This window comes from Pagrus major, chromosome 19 (genome assembly GCF_040436345.1).
Source record: "Pagrus major chromosome 19, Pma_NU_1.0".
In the NCBI taxonomy this organism is placed as follows: Eukaryota; Metazoa; Chordata; class Actinopteri; order Spariformes; family Sparidae; genus Pagrus; species Pagrus major.
In genome coordinates, this window is record NC_133233.1 from 3734596 (window position 1) to 3751606 (window position 17011).

At 40.3% G+C, this 17011-nt stretch overlaps 1 protein-coding gene across 1 annotated transcript in view; it reads right to left on the reverse strand.

The window, feature by feature from the left end:
* Positions 1-477: 477 nt before the first annotated feature.
* The window catches only part of snx7 (sorting nexin 7), a 59129-nt gene continuing 42595 nt past the window's right edge, over positions 478-17011 (reverse strand). The window contains exon 9 of the mRNA XM_073488381.1: positions 478-1628. Within this exon, the coding sequence (XP_073344482.1) occupies positions 1548-1628 (81 nt within the window). The 3' untranslated portion in view covers positions 478-1547. The remainder of the gene's footprint in view (positions 1629-17011) is intronic.

Here is a 17011-nt window from a genome sequence, read left to right on the forward strand (position 1 = left end):
AGAGACATTCAGCAATTTTGCTTTTGTCATTACAGTCTATAAACAGAAGCCAACACAGTTTAAAGTGTTAGATCGTCTTTATTATTACGCCAACATTTCAATATCAATTTTATTCAGACTTTTTTTTTTTCCACTCAATAATAATAAAAGAAAAAAAGAGAAAAAAAGATTAGTATAAAAAGGTTACTTAAGCATTCTGTTATAAAGACACTGCAGATACGGTAGTATTCATCAGACATGTAAACGTGAAATCTCTATCGGCAAAAACTTCCAAACATTCTTGAGAGAATTTCACAAAGCATTTAAGGCTTCTCTGCTCAAAGTTTAACAGGAGATCAATAGCAGTGTGTGTTATTCATACCATTCTGATCGTACATGTTAGCTTGAAAAGAAAACTTCAGATGGATGTAGATATCAGCTCAATGGGATGTTTTTTCAGCTATTTTGTAGTTAAATGTTATACTTTTCTTTTTTGGTGTGCATAAATCTGACTGATAAGTCTTCAGTTAGTGAGAAAATACATTATAGACACAAAACTTGAACTTGCTTTCAGTCTAAGGCAGCATATTAATTGATATTTTGATCATTTGCCTACAAGGATCAGACTACACAATAATCTAGATGCTCACTCTGTCATGGGATAAGAAACTCTTGCTGTAACTTAGCTGGAGGACATGGCAGACTTCAACTACTCATGAATGACTTGAGGAACATGACAAAGAACTCAAGGTGTCGTCAGTACCAAAATCAAAATGTTTCTGTACGTTATCAGGATTGTATGAATAACAGTAAACCTGGAAACACCAGCCCACTTCTGTTTAGTCCGACTATCATTGGCTGATATTTTGTAGTCTAATCTCAGCAAAACTAAAACCAGGTCTTAAAGTCTAAGTACAACTTGTTGTTGAGGATACTGTCTAAAAAACAGTCAAGTCAAGCAAGAGACAAGCTTTTAACAAAAAAAATCTTAAATCACAGTCCACTTAGTAGCTTTTCCCAGAACTGTCAACCTCCATGTGTAAAAAGCTGGTAATTGGACCTTGGGTAAGATTGTTCATTACTACCACTACTACTCGGACCAAGATTAAAAATAGCCTGTCACATTTATAAAGTTCTTAGAATCATGTCACACACTGAGTTCCATGAAAGTAATTTGGTCAAGATCTGGTGAAGAAAAGGTGGTTTACAGAGAACAGTTACTGTATCTATATACAATAATGTTCCATATAACAGCAGATTAGGTCCAGAAGAGCCAGAAGTCTTCTTTTAACTTTTGGCATAGCACACAGTGGTATGTAAACACTGTTATGTGGATATTTGGATCACAGTGTTGGTTTAAGTGATGCACAATCATCACTGGAATGGTGAAACTGAGATCAACTTCTTTGGCCAGACGGAAAGAAAAAGAGACAGAGTGTGTTTTAGTCGTACAACATGTATGTTTGCATAGGTCAACAATGATTCAAAGTCCATATGTTGAGATGTGTTGGACAGACAACAGACGATGGTGTGCTTTATGCCGTTTTGACAAAGGAGGCGATCTCCACCTAAGAGGTGTCTTCCCCATCTCTCTGCTCGCTGGGCTCCACTCTCTGAGACAGGAGGAATGACTCCCACACAGCCAGACACTGAAAGAGAAGGCACACCACGGTCATCATTTTTATCAGAATATTGGTTTTAGTTTTCCTTCAGTGTTTACGTCCTCTGTATACTTCAGATCAAGTGCCTTTTGGTCTGAAAATCACAACCACTACATGGCAATTAGCCAAGGCTTTTTCCCCTAAACATACAGCCTATATGCAACCTGCTTGATTTGTGGCATTCTGAGGCCTTTGCACTCATCAAGTAACAAAAGCCTTTGAAACCGAAGCAGCAACCACGACAGCTGCCAACAGAAAGAGTGTCATAAGCTGCACTTCTTCTACTGGCTTTTAAATTCTGGAGAGGCTCTCTCCTCACTTCCCTCTTCATAGGTCATAAATACATAATTTCAATAACTAATTCTTAGTGCTGTATCATAGGCAACTGGACGTGTTTCAGTTTCTTGAAGATGTTTCGCCTCTCATCCAAGAGGCTTCTTCAGTTCTAACTAACTGGAGGGGAGTTGCAGGCTTTTAAACTCTGTGTGGGAGTGTCCTTACAGAGTCGTTAAGGACACGTGTGAGCTCTGAGTTTCAGAGTTGTTAGGGCCACTTGTGGGTCGTTGGTCCAACCGGTCTTCATGTGGGTTGCTAGGGCTAGGTGAGCCTAGGTGTGAATAGCAGTGTTGTAGGTGGGTGATAAGTAATGTCTTAGGCCACCTCCTCTGTTCAAAGACTGTCATTCCAGTTTGACATAGATGGATTCTTTTACTCCGCAGTCCGGTCTGCATTGAACAGCATAAACTACATTACTCTGTTTATGCCTGGGTGCTTTGTCCTTAGGATGGACAAGTTTCTGCCTCAGCGTGTTGATAAGTTTGAAGCGAACTGGGATATGATGTTTATTAAAGATCCTCCTGAGTTTCTCAGATATTCCTGCGACATAGGGAATGACGATGTTGTTACGTTTTTCCGTACCCTCCTCTCTGTCTGCTCTGGTTCTTTAAGAGGTTTTGACAAAGGTCCAGTTTGGGTAGCAACAGGTTTTAAGTGCTCTCATGATGTGCTTCTGTCCCTTCTCTTTCCCCTCCGTCTTTGTGGGCATGGTGTCAGCCTGATGGTTTCAGGTTCTGATGACTCCCAGCTTGTGCTCCAGTGGTGAGAGTCAAACAGCTTCCACTTCCCTTGTTCTGATTTTGACCCAGGTGTCGTCCACATACCTGAACCAGTGGCTAGGAGCAGTTCCTGTGAAGGTAATCAAGGCTCTGCTCTCAACTTCTTCCATGTAGAGGTTGGCCACTATTGGGGACATCGGTGAGCCCATGGCACAGCCGTGCTTTTGTCTGTAGAAACCTTGTCAGGTTGTCAGGTGGTTGTCAGACAGAGGTCAAGTAAGGCACAAATGTGGTCTGGGGTGAAGTTGGTTCTGCTGGACAGAGTGCTGTCCTGTAACAGGCGTTTCTTCACTGTATTACCGCTTCTATAGTGGGAATGTATGTAACATCATAAGAAACCATTGTTTTGTCTGAGTCCAGTGTTATTTCTCCGACCTTGTTGGTGAAATCCTGTGAATTTTTGATGTGGTGTTGAGCGTTACTTGATCAAAGGAGCTAGGATGCTGGCCAGGTGCTTGGATATGTTATAGGTAACTGACTTAATACTACTGTACTGTACTGTGTATAGTAGTAGACTGATCTCTCTCTCTCTCACTCTCTCGTAAGAAGCTACAAATAATGTGCAGCTTTAAAAAAGCCCGGAAGACCGATAGTTAACATGAAAATACAGAGTCGTTGCAACTGTAATGATGCACTGTCTCATATAGTCGTATTGGTGTGCACTGGCAGGTTTTCAGAACATTGCAGATTGCAAGAAGTTGCAAGTTTGAACTTGTCACCACATCTTTGGTCTGAACAGGGCTATATTGGGGAAACTGGACTTGCATGAGTTTCTTGAAGACATTTTACCTCTCATCCAAGAGGCTTTTTCAGTTCCAACTGACTAATGGTGAGTCGCAGGCTTTAAACCCTGTGTGGGCATTAACTCTTACAGAGTCAATGAGGTCACATGTGAATTCCCAGTTTCAGTGTTGTTAAGGTCACATGACAATGTTGTTGACACACCCGGACATCATGGGAGTTTTTGGCATCATCAGGGTTCAGGTGTGAATGGATGTTAAGCTGCCTAGAACTTAGTGGCTGACAAGTGGTGTTGGAGGCACCCTCCTCTGTTTAACGATGGTAGTTCCAGTTTGGTCCAGTTCCAATACAGTAGTTTTGTGAGTTTTGTCATTTTCAGCCGTAACTTTAACAATTAAAGATGGATAGTTACAGACAATGTACTGTGTTACTTTGCTGGCATCTTTGATAAACCAAATCCACCCAACAGACTAACTGCTCGTTTTGACTAAACTTAAACTGTAATTTTTTGCAGTCTGTGGCTACATGGGTTTGTGAAAGTGTTGTTATTATGGGAAAGCATCAAACATGCATTTTAGATAAATGTGATGTATGCACTTTGAAATAACATCATAAAAGAGAGAGAGCCTGAAAAAAGAACTCTATATTCTGTGTACTGAATCAATTTGGAATAGAGCAAAACGTTAATGTCCCTGTGGAGCTATTTGCTTCACAGACAGTAGTCAAACCCAAAATGATAATACATCAAACACATACACAAGACAAGATCCATATCAGTGACACTGCCACCATAGATCATGGAGGTTATATTTTGCTTAAAAAGCCAATTGCTGATGGATTAAAAGGCAGTCTTTGTCTGTTTGTGCTGCCCTGAGACAGCCTAAACCTCCGCCCTGTGGAAGCATCTGGAACTCAACATATAAAAGGATGTTAAGGGGCTAAAACAATCACATTTGCTTTGGAGATGGCCCTCACTTCATATATATGCTGAAGGTCATTAAGGTTACCACCTGTAATCTTACAGCACTGCTGAATGATTTCGCAGACTACTTCTGCCAGTCGCTACCTGTGTGCAGCGCACTCCACCATTCCATTGGAGATCAAAATTTTAATTGAAGCATGACATCATGACAAGAAATCAGATCCAAACGTGAAATTTCAGAGACTCCAACTCCTACCAACACTGGCTCTTGGTGCCATGATTACCACAGTTAGCTATGGTGGTTGCTACTTGCTAGTCCTCCCTCAGATCTAATAAAGCTCAGCCCTTCAGTCAAATTTGGTATTTCTATTAGCTAGAGTAAATGTTAAGGTAATAACAAGCAATAAACCCACTCACTCATTACAAATGTGGGTGACATCACACAAGCACATACACACACGCACGCACGCACACACACACACACACACACACACACACACACACACACACACACACACACACACACACACACACTCCATCCAACAGGTGGCTGATTACTGATGTTGACTTTGTTCATATTTATTTGAGGCATGTTTTGCATTTACCCGACAACATTTTAGGTTGGAGATGAAAAACAGGCGTTGTTCATTTTCACATAGGTAACAATATTCATTATTATTATTTACAACATAATAACTGTCTTCACCACTGTTCCACTTTTAGCATTGTCGTCAGCACTATCAGATATAAAAGTGTTCTTTCAGAGCTTTCCCAAATGTCTATCCTAGCACTTTTCTCCCTTTTCTCTTTTGATCCGTCTCTCTTCTGTTTTTCTCCAACTCCCTTGCCATCTCATCAGTGAAGGCACATTATTGCATCGACAGAGGCACTGAGAGAGTCCCATTGTAGATGTGTGTATGTGTATGTGTATCGCAGAGGACTTGACAAAACGAATCACACTTTTATGGCATAAAAGCAGTTATCTAGATAGCAGGAGAGGCAGGAAGCCATGCAACCAGAAAGTGAAAATGACAAGCACACACCAACAGACACACTCAAAAGCCAATCTGTGAACTTGGGCTCCACTCTGTCAGCATGCATCAATACAGCGCAGTCAGTTTTTCCAAGGTAATAGCAGTTTGTTTTGAGGTGGCAATAAGTCAGAGCCTTGGCCTGTCAACTCTCCATTTAACAGCCAATTTCTCTCAATAGCACCCACAGCACCTCTGTAGCACTGTGGCAGTGCAGGCTGGACTTTTTGTCATAGAAATGATTTTAGGAGGCAGACATGTCATTGGTCAAGCTGAACCACAACAGGAGGAGCCAAACTGTCCAGGAAAAAACTGAGACAGAAGGAAGGTAATGCTAATCCATGCCAATAAAATAAGTAGACACTCTTCACATTTTATAAATGTGTGTACATTCGTCTTATTTCGTCAATTTAATAAAATTGGCATACGATGAAGGTTTTTTTTCGTGTCCTCCAATCCTTCAACATTATTAACAACAGCTAAAACACTTGACAGTTCGACATCCACATTTCTGTCAACAGTAGATCATCCTGTGGCCAAATGCATAATTAAAGTTATACAGTGCTTGCTGAGGACTCTAGCTGTATCTAGCTGTTATAAAAGCTGATGGCAGAGAGGAAACAGGAGTTTTCTTCCAGTGTTACACTAACAGAAGTATGGAATAGGTCTGACAATGTCAGTTATTGATTGTTTGCTTGAAAATATGCCTTAAAGCCCCATTCCAGTGTATTTTGGCATTTTTATGATTTTTCATATTTTAAATTTCCTTCCATGATAGTGTTGATGAGCCACACTGTTCACCAATAATTTTTTGACAAATAACCTAATTTTGTGCTCAAAGTTAAATCACTTAGGCTGGTTCATGCAGAGGATCTCATACCTCAGATCCCACATTACCTTCCAACAAGACAGTAGAGCTGCACATTTAGTCAATTTTTCGATTAGTCGATCAAAAGATAATTAGTTGCCAACTGTTTTGATAATTGTTTAATTGTTTCAGGCATTTTAAAAGCAAAAACATTAGCTGGCTCCAGCTTCTTAAATGCGCTAGTGCGCAAGTTCAACAGTGAGAATCCAGAGACTCCCACGTCTACCAATCTTTGGTGTCATGATTATCTCAGTTAGCCTAGGTGGTTGCTACTTGCTAGTCCTCCCTCAGACCCAATAAAGTTTTCTTCCCTTCAGTCAAATGTGAAATTTCTTTAGCTCTAGTAAATGCTGAGGTAATATTGAGCATCCTTGTGATTTTTAAAACATTCTTCCTAACAGGAAATGCTGAAAAATGTCCAAATCATTATTTTTAAAGACAAATTTTGCAGAATGGTTAGCTAAATGCACTAGCACTGTAACAATATATGCCATAAACATTTTTTTGTAAAACATTACTTATTGTAATGTAAGTGTAGGAACATCTGTCCATCGCCTCTGCATTACATTGAGGCCCTGTTGTTCTTGTTAACCCCTTTCACGATTTACAGGCTACAGGGGCGCCATCTTATCTCCTGGCAGAGAGGACAGTGCTTTCCTGGACCATAAAGACTTCAAATGAGGACAGTTTTAATTAATTTACAACCCAAAGCCTTTGGATGAACTTTCTCTCCCTTCCAAACAGATAAATCACAGGTCATGTTGAGTCCTCTGCCAGTTCACCAGGAGGGACGAACGAACTGGTCATCAGAAGGTGTCAATACAGATCCACAAACACACTCTCCAGAGTGGATACCAGACACCTTCTGCTGAGTTGTTCTATGCCAATACTCCCGTCTGTTATTTACGACATGTCTGGTATCCTTATCTTTGGGACATTCCATTCAAATGGCCTCTGTATTCTTCCAGATTTCAGACCATTTCTAATTAACCATTAAGTCAGTATCTCACAATCTTATTTCTAACACATTAAGAAACAGTAAGAGAAGTTCATAAAACTGATCTTTTTCCCGTTTCTCTACGATTAAGATTGACTGAAATCAAATTTTAATGTTTAATCTGTACTGTGTTCGGTGGAACCACAGCACCTCCTGATGGTGAGTCCTGGTACAGTTGGACGAGAAATATTCTGTTTAATATGTTCATGGTTATAACCAGTAAATGACTCTGATATGTCTTTGTTTTAACAAGTATTAAGCTGAATATGTATAATTAATGTTTAATCACGTCATAATCCTTTTCATGATAGACAAAGTACATCTATTGAGCCATGGTGAGAAACTGTGAAAGGTGAAGCACGGTTTTGAAACGTTTAAAACTATAAGTTTAGTTTAGTGAGTTTCTGTGAATCTTCACACCTCCACTAAATCTTGGAGACAAAAGCCGGTAAGCCCCGCCTAGACACGCCTCGATTTGCGAATAATAAAACGGAGAGATCACGTCTCTCGAGTCAGTTTTTAAAAGTTGTTTTTAGTTTTCAGTTTTGTTTAGTTTAAGTTTTGTTTAAAGTTTTCTTTTGTAACTTATTTTCGAAGCTCTTTACTTTACTTTGAAACACGCTCCAAGACAGCGATATCAGCAGAAGTGCTCACGCGTTGATTTTTCTCACTTTATATTTTTCGCAGTATTGATTAGCTTCTTTTATTAAGTTTGTACCAGAACGAAGTTCTGTTTTAATTTGTTTTATGCAGTTAAGTATCGTAACCTGCTTTTGAAGAAGTGAACTTAATTTAGATTATCTTGCATTAACTAACAACGGAAGATCCGCCTGATCAACGTATCATCCTCAGTTATTTTATTCAAGAAGTTAAATTTAGTTTACAAAGTCAGAGCCTGAGAACCACTCGAAGAAACGAAGAAGAACATCCTTATCAAAATCATCATCACGACACTACAGCAACTTGCTGTGTCCGAGACCGTGCAAGCGGTTTCCAACGAAAGACTCTGTGACAAGCCCCCAGCGCTCGCTAGCGGTACCATCCCGCTGGGAATTGAGCCAAGATCTGCACCGGATCGGTACGGGACCAGCTGCCCTCTTCCTAAGACAAAGGACCGAGGTGCCCAACCGACTGATACCGGACGAGCTGACCCTCGGCCATTGGACCGGGACTGCCAGCTAGAGCCGCAAATCACCCGAGGGAATCCGCTGCCGCGGACTCCGCAACTCTGCTGAGAAAGTAGGCTCTACATCACTCATAACAGCTGGATTCACACATGATACATGAGATGGTGCATATGGCTCTGATTCATATCTTTTAGCTTAAGAGAAATTCGTTTAGGGTCTCGTTAGTATTAAAATTACTCCCGTAATCTTTAAATGCTTCAACCTAAATCGTAATCTCACCATCAGCCCATATTCCACTAATAACCCATTACTTAGTTATTTCACATTTCCTGTTACCTGTTGTTATTCATTTAAATTGCCATTTCATTTATTTAACCTGAATTATTTAGTCAATAAACATATTTAACCGTATGTCGTTGTCTGTGCAGGTTTGTTTTTAATGTGGAGAACCGATGGATATGTGTAGAATTCACTACTTCATTTATGAGATTGAATAAATTGATCTGAAATTGGTTAGAATTGATACAAGTTAAACTTGTCCAGTCGAACTTGATTAATTACCTCCGGATTATTCAAATAGACAAAACAACGGAGGTGGTGCCCCATTAACGAGTGTTTTATTAATCGCCAGTGATTAATAAATTGCATTTATTATTAGTGTCTCCTACATAAGGTAAGCTCATATTTTTCCCCACATGGCTGAATGTAGCAGAAACAATCATATATATATATATATATATATATATATATATATATATATATATATATATATATATATATATATATATATACATATATATATATATATATATATATATATTCAACATTTTAATGCAGAATATTTACATATTATATCTTTAAATGCTTTAACATTTTTATCTACAAAGACATGTGATTGGAGTTAGTACCAAATGTTGTCTTTGCAGTATACTTGTCAAAGAACTGGTGCTTCTCGCTCCAGAGGCAGCTATAACACCAGGCTATAACAAGCAGATTCAGATGTTCCACTGGAGCACTAAATCTGTCCAAGGAGCCTGGATTTTTAACAGGCTGTCTACTCAGCACAGCTTTGCTTAAGGAAGACTACAGACGAAGCCAAGAAACAAGGAAATTTTAGCACATTAATCAGACAACAACAGGGGGTGCTGGTGGAAACAGGACTGATTCTTCTCCAGTTCACACTAAGAGGCAGAATTCACAGTGTTGTACTGTAGGTTCTGACTGGGTGGAGTCTGGATTTCTTTCAGCTCTCTGGAAAAACAAGTGAAAACAAGTGCTGTCTTTGAAAAACTGTTTTTGCGCCTCCTCAGCACAGGGCCTTCTGAGGCTTTGAAAATATTTTTCAATATTCTGATTGAAGCGGACCACAACAAATAAATCAATGTACGGGAAGCACTGGAGCAGATATACAGTTTGGTATAAATAAACGCATGCATGTACTGTCTAATACACAGAAACAGACATATTAGCATAAAATTCATGCTCCCATTAATTAAACACACACATACACACAAACAAACCCAGTGCTAAAGCTCTAATTACAGGGTTCATTAAGAAAGCAGAGGCCTGATTAGCCAACAGCTATCCTCCACGCTCCATTGGTGCTGAACAGGTAAACACAGACAACCAGGACGAACACACACAGATGGCAGGGGGAAATATTGTGACCTATCTTATACACAAAATAGTGAAGCAAAATTCCATTTGCCTCGAGAATAGATGTAGTGCCTCTTGTTTAGATCCTCTACTTTAAATCAAGGCCTATAATAATATATATATATATTACAGCCTAACAAAGCTGCTACTCCTATATGTGCTCAGCATGCTTCCCACAACTCAGTACAACAGGTCATCTAATCACTTCTAAAGTCAAAATGTTTCTACTTGTTCTGCACAGCTGTGGTCAGTTGTCATTTGTTTTAGTGCGCGATGATTGTGTAAATGTGGCATCCTGTGATTTTCCATCTCACATGCCCACAATTCTGAGAGATACTTGATCTAAATACTCATTTTGGAATATACTGGCACATTTGGTCCCAAAATACCCACACTGTTCTTCAACAGCTAGTCCAATTTGACAATAAAAAAAAACTGACATAATTGTTGACCTGCAATATAAGCAACATCCTTGTATCTATGTCAGTCCCAGTCTCTGTTGCTATGAGGTAACCATGGCAATGCTGACAAGGCTCTGCCTTTGCCATCCATGGTGAATGCAGAACACTGAGATCATCACATATCAGCATTTTAACAACCCAATCTCTAGGATAAATGTCTGCAATGTACAATTCTGCACAACAAGTTAAAAATGTATGTTCATTCATGCTGCAACCTCACGTTTCTTTATGTTACATTTTAAACTTTTTAGTTTAAGTAATACTGTGTTTATGCCTTGGTTAGGTTTAGGCCCAAAAAACACTTGGTTAGGGTTAGGGTTAGGGTTAGGAAAACATGTTTTGGCTTAAAATATCTGTTTTGGTCACCACAAACACAGCTGGAGAAGGCCTGACTTTTTGTCAAAAATATTTTTTTTGTCCCCACAAACATGGCTGATGTCATGTTTCCAAATGTTGAAACACTGTGTTTCCTCATCAGATATACCCAGTGGTTTCAAACTTACAAATGCTGAAACACAGACTCAAACCGTGGTGACTGGCTTGGCAGCCTTGTCGTCTGTAACCCCAGGTTACAAATTTGGTTTCTGTAAAAATTTGTCAGATGTAATGTTACCTTATGTGCCAACTACTCAGCATGCCATAACATCTAATGTCTGTATGAAGTTAACATGCATGCTCAGGAAGTTTTGTCATGCAGCAGAGCTGCAGTCAAAGTTTGCACAAGTGCTGCACACAACTCAGAACAGATAAAGCAAATCAAGCTAACATGACCTGGACCAGAGACAACAACATCTGGCTGTGACATGCTAAACCTCTGTGGAAATGGGCTGACTTGCCTTATGATTAAACACAGGCAAGTCAACAACTTTGCTAATGCAGCCAAACATCAAGCAAGTGCAACAACAAAAGACATATAGTTCAGTTCTGTTATCCACTCGCCCGGCTCTGGGCTCTGGTGCCCATTCCAGCTCCGCACCTGAAAACCTCCTTCTCCCTGTGGTCCAAAGCTGCTGTGATAGCAGTGAAAACACCAACACTTGTTAGTGCTCTAAACAAAGTCAGCTAGCAGAGCTAACGTGTAGCGTCAGTACGCAGCAGCTACAGGTTGTTTTGAAGAAACTCCAGATATCAGTGTGTTGAGGCAGAGCAGCCGGAGGACATCAGAGGGAGAACCAGAAAACATTTTTCTGTGAAATATGATGCAGTTTCACCAAAATCACTGATAGTTGGTGGTGAGTGATGTACTGCTGTAAAGTGTTAAACACTGTGATCCTAGAAGCTCACTGAAGTTACATAGCACAGAAATAAGTGTTAAAAAATGATTTTTAAAGCTGTTCTTTTAATCATTGGTACCAGCTTTTTGATTTCTATAAATGTAAACTTTACACTGAGTGGGCTGAACATTTGCCTGAGAGGCACTGTTTATTGTTGTAATGTTTAGTCACATGGATTAAAATGTTTAAAATGTTTTGAAAGCCTTGAATGGTCAGGCTCCTGCCTATATCTGTGATCTGCTAATTCCCTATGAGCCTGATAGCTGCCTGAGATCCTCCAGCAGGGCCCTACTACTGGTTGCAAAATCATGACTTGTACTAAAGGTGACCGGTCCTTTGCTGTTCGGGCCCTCAGCTGTGGAACTCCCTGCCTGGGGATATCAGGCAAGAAAACTAAGAGCAACACAGACGGGCAGCAAAACACATTCGCCTATTGTTCTTTTATGCAAGGCCACACACTGGCACACTGACACTCTAAAAACCTTCGGGAATAGTATATGCCTCTGAAAGGTAGATAGTGGACCTTTAAACTTTCTGAGATCCCAGCCGCATCTCACAGTCTTCACCAGCAAATAAAGAGTCATCACATGATTAAAGTGTGGATCTTTGGTCACGCAATAATAGGAGATTGAATAGAGAGAGAGATGGCAATTCCTGTCTCTGTTATTGGTCTCTAGGATCAGATGTTGGGATTGGTGCGATGAAGTTTGCATAAAGTTTCCTATATGTGGCGTTACCAGATATCACGTGGGATAGAAGTTGTTGTCTGGGTGATCTGATCAAAATGTTCCATTGACAAGTTGAGGGACCTCATGGCTGTTATTGCTTCATTTCACAGGTGCACACGTCCAGTGGTACAGAGTCAAGGCAACAACAACACCTAAGAAAATGGTCATGTAAGGTGAGGATGAATTTGTCCTGTCATCTAGTTCACACCCGTCCACCCCTGCCTGCTCCTCTGTCAGTTTGTGTTAATGGTGCATGCATGTCATATGGGAATACATTTCAGGAGTACTTGATGGTTAAAATGATGACTTAATGGTGGTCAAGCAAAATTTCTAAATCACTCAAGATGTCATTATTACAGTAAAGTTATTTATTAGAAGTGTTGCAAATAACCATTTTCATTATCCAATATTGTCTTGATTACTCTATGAAATTGCCATCACAATGTCCCTGATCCTCAGATTTGCCAAACTCGAACAAGTAAATGTTTGACAGATGTTTCATTGGTCATTACTAAGTGCCCATGCCATTGTTTGAGTCCATTGTTCTCTCATTTCTATGTCCAAATCCTCCTACTTTCCATCTTATTTCTTCCTGTTGCTCCTTGCATCTTTGAGTCTCTTTATACCTCTTAAGTCTCCCCCAACCTCCCCAACCCTCACCAATTATCCCTTCTTTGTGCTCTTTATGTCTCCTCTAATCTGACGTGCCAGATGATGTGTTACACATAACCATCTTGAAAGGTGCTGAAAGAAGTCGTTTGGAAAAGGGCAGGCATTTTTAAAAAATACTTGGCAGCTGATTGGATGAGCCATCTGTCTATCACGATGTACCATGGGCTAACTTCAACCAATCAAATCAACAGCTGGAGAGCACTACTACCAGCAGAGTCAGTTGGTAAATCAAACTCCTAATGAAAGCAGTTGAGAGAAGGGTGGAAAACATATGCTCCATCAAGGAAATCATTCAGTGCCTTTCTTTGCTCTTCTTGAAATTAAATTTACTCCCCAGTCCTGATAAAATTGATGCTAGCAACAGGTATGCTAAGCTCTTGAGAAGCTGCCATTGTTGTTTTCAAACAAACAGTGACTCCTCTCACTGTTTGTCATACCTAAACCACCTGTTTAAAATATAAAAACCTCAAAACTGGTGCAAACAGTACGATCGGGAGGGCAGAGGTGGCATTTTTTTAACTGACTGGACTACCTCTTTAATGACAACTAAGCCTGGATGAGATGAAAAAGCAATAATCAGGGAGATATAATTCTAAAAGTAGATGAAATTCATCAGAGAGAAAATCGATCCACAACAGAGTAAAATAGTCAATGAAACCCACATTATGAGCCCTACAAGAAGACTGAAGCCAGTTGTGAAGGCTCAGGATTCTGCTGCAATGACCAGCACTTTGGCCAAGTATGGAAATGGGACCTGAGATAAAAACAGATTTGCCATTTTGATTTAGAAGGCGATTCTGATCAGATACGACTGTTTTTGGTGTGTGTGTGTGTGTGTGTGTGTGTACAGTTGGTGTATTTGCTTTTTGTGTTCTCTCCTCATGGTGGTGGCCATTTTGTTAGTGGGAGTGGCACCCACTGACTTGATTTTGATCCTGTTCAGAAGTGTTTTTATGTAGACTGTGGTTCAACAGGAAAGAGGGTGATTGACTTTAGGTAGCCAAATACTCTTATTGCATCTCTTGAACTTGAACATTTCTTTGGGAGAGAGATGTTCAGTTTTAAGGGGGGAGGTGTTACGACCCTAGAGGTCATAAATGTTTCCTTTTTGTCTGTTTCAATAACCCTCTTTTACCTGAGTGAGTGTGATTGGTTGCAGGTGTGTCTGAGTGATTGTAGGTTGCCCCGGTGAGCTGATTGGTTCCTGCCTGGAAGCCAAGGGTTTAAGGGCCGGCTCCTCTCCAGTTCCTGTAGGCTCTCCTCTGTTGTCCCAGACTACCAGCATGTGTGATTGTGGACAAACTATGTTTGTTAATAAAACCATTTAAAAATGCTTTGCTGCTGGTGGTGCTTGGAGGATGGGAAGAGGGGAGTCTCATTTTCATGTTGCGCCAGGGTTTCCCTGAGGCCCTGGTCGTAACACAGCCCATTTCCACAGAGGTTTAGCATGTTACAGCCAGATGTTGTCGTCTCTGGTTCAGAAAGCCATGATTGTTGTACCAACCTTTACAGTTTTAAATGTTTTGTCCTTGGGCTGTTGTGGTGATGGGAGCAGGCTCAGATAAACAATCTGATAACTACAACCTTTTGTTACATCCAGGTAAAATGCAGCGGATCTAAAAAGGTGTATCATTAAATTATTATTTAAAACAGGAAGAAGAAAGGCTAAGATGTCAAAACACCAAGCATTAATATTTGGTTACACCCTCATTCATCCTCCCCCTCCATTGCCCAGTCTTTCCACACAACCAACCTAGGTGTCACAAAACCCTCCCAGGTGCAGGTGTCTTATTATATTCTTATAGGCCGTCTCTCTGTATTCCACTCCAATAAATCATTCACAGGCCCTGTGGCTACACTTTCCCACATCTGCACCTGAATAACAATATCCGCAAATAGCAAGAGAGTGATGTCCTCCTTTGGGATCACTCATTAGAAAATGATTTGTTCACTGTCTGCTATGGAATGTAAAAAAAAAAAGAAGAGGTCAACTTATCAGTTCTGCCAAACAAGTCACAGAGATTCAATCAATTTGATATGGTTATCATGCATTTGAATTAAAAAAAAAAAAAAAAAGTCTAAAGCCTCATTTGGACAGCAAATTCTAAACTGAGGTGCGAGTGAAAAAATATTAATCCACCAATCAGAGTTGCGACTTCCGGTCTAGCTGGTGGTGTGATGGCAGCATAGTGAACAGGTTCCCGACAGCAACAATTTACATTTACATTTAGGGTATTTAGCAGACGCTTTTGTCCAAAGTGACTTACAGTAATTCATACATTCACACACTGATGGCGGTGGCTGCCATGCCATCAGGAGCAGTTTGGGGTTCAGTATCTTGCCCAAGAACACTTCGACATGCAGACCAGGGGAATCGAACCAGCGACCTTCCAATAACAACAATTTATTAAAAGAAATGTCAAAGCAAGTTTAGCTACAGCGGACGAGTGACTATGCCCAGCAGTAAGGGGAAGAACAGTCTTGCACAAAGTAAGAAACACAACGACAAAGAAGAAGGTCAACTGCCACAAGCTAGTAGCATTAGCAACATGGAGGCCAATATGCAGCCGGACGGCGATTTGGGGCCAACCCGGGAGGCTAACTTGGACTTAATATTGAAAGAGCTAAGAGAATTCAGGGAGGACACCAGTCAGCAACTAAATGGCATACAAGAGGATATTGGTAGAATCTACGGAAGAGTGGAAGAAGCAGAGGAATGAATCAATGCAGCCGAGATGTGAATCCAGTAATCAGAAGGATGTTTTGTCGGAGCTGGTGAAGCTTCAGATACAAACTGAGGCTAATTTGACTGATTTGGAGGGGCGCTTGCATCATGACAATTTCAGAATACATGGGGTAAAAGGAACAGAGGAAAGCATGGCATCAGTGATTACTTTCGTGGAAGGCTTGTTGAAAGGCTTGGTGCTCCCTTCTTCTATAGCGCTAAATATAGAGAGAGCGCACCTGGCACTCGCCCCGAAACCTCAGACTGAAGCCCCGCCAAGATCAATCTTGGTCAAGTTCTCAATCTAAAGAATGAAGGAGGAGGTAATTAAAATAGCCTGGCAGAAGAAGGGATTCGACTTCCAGGGCAAAAGGATACATTTGGACCATGACTATGCACTGAGCTGCTGCGGAAACGGAAGGAGTGTGCAGAGGTGAAAGTTTTGCTAAAGGAAAGAAATATATAGTTTCAGACTCCATTCCCGGCTAGACAGAGTGTTTTACTTTTTGTTTGTTTGTGATCAAGTTCACAGTTTTATTACTGTGTTACAGGTTAATGATTTTGTTTTTTTTGTCGTTTACATTTACATTTAGGGCATTTAGCAAACGCTTTTGTCCAAAGCGACTTACAATAAGTACATTAAGCTTTAAGTGCACATATGAAAACTAACCCATTTTCATCTCTGTAACTTTCACACATACGGCAAGGTGGTAGATTGGCGCATGATTCCCGCCTTGAATCATGTCACTGACAAAATAAAGTCAATTGCTACATTCCCATAATTTTCAAAAACTTAACAATTCCCATGATGCTCTGGGGAATGTACAAAGGAAGTACAATCTTGCCACAAAGTCAGTGAGCTGGCTCAGGGCTACACCTTGAGCCCCATTTTTTTAACCTATACTTGTTTACATTGATTCTTACAAAGCAACACAGTTATGTTTACATGCATTTTTTCACAACAAAATACATTATGTGTATTTTTGACCAACAAATCTGTTGAATGCATTTCCCTCCTCATAAAAGCACAGTGGTCAGTCACCGATGTTGCCTC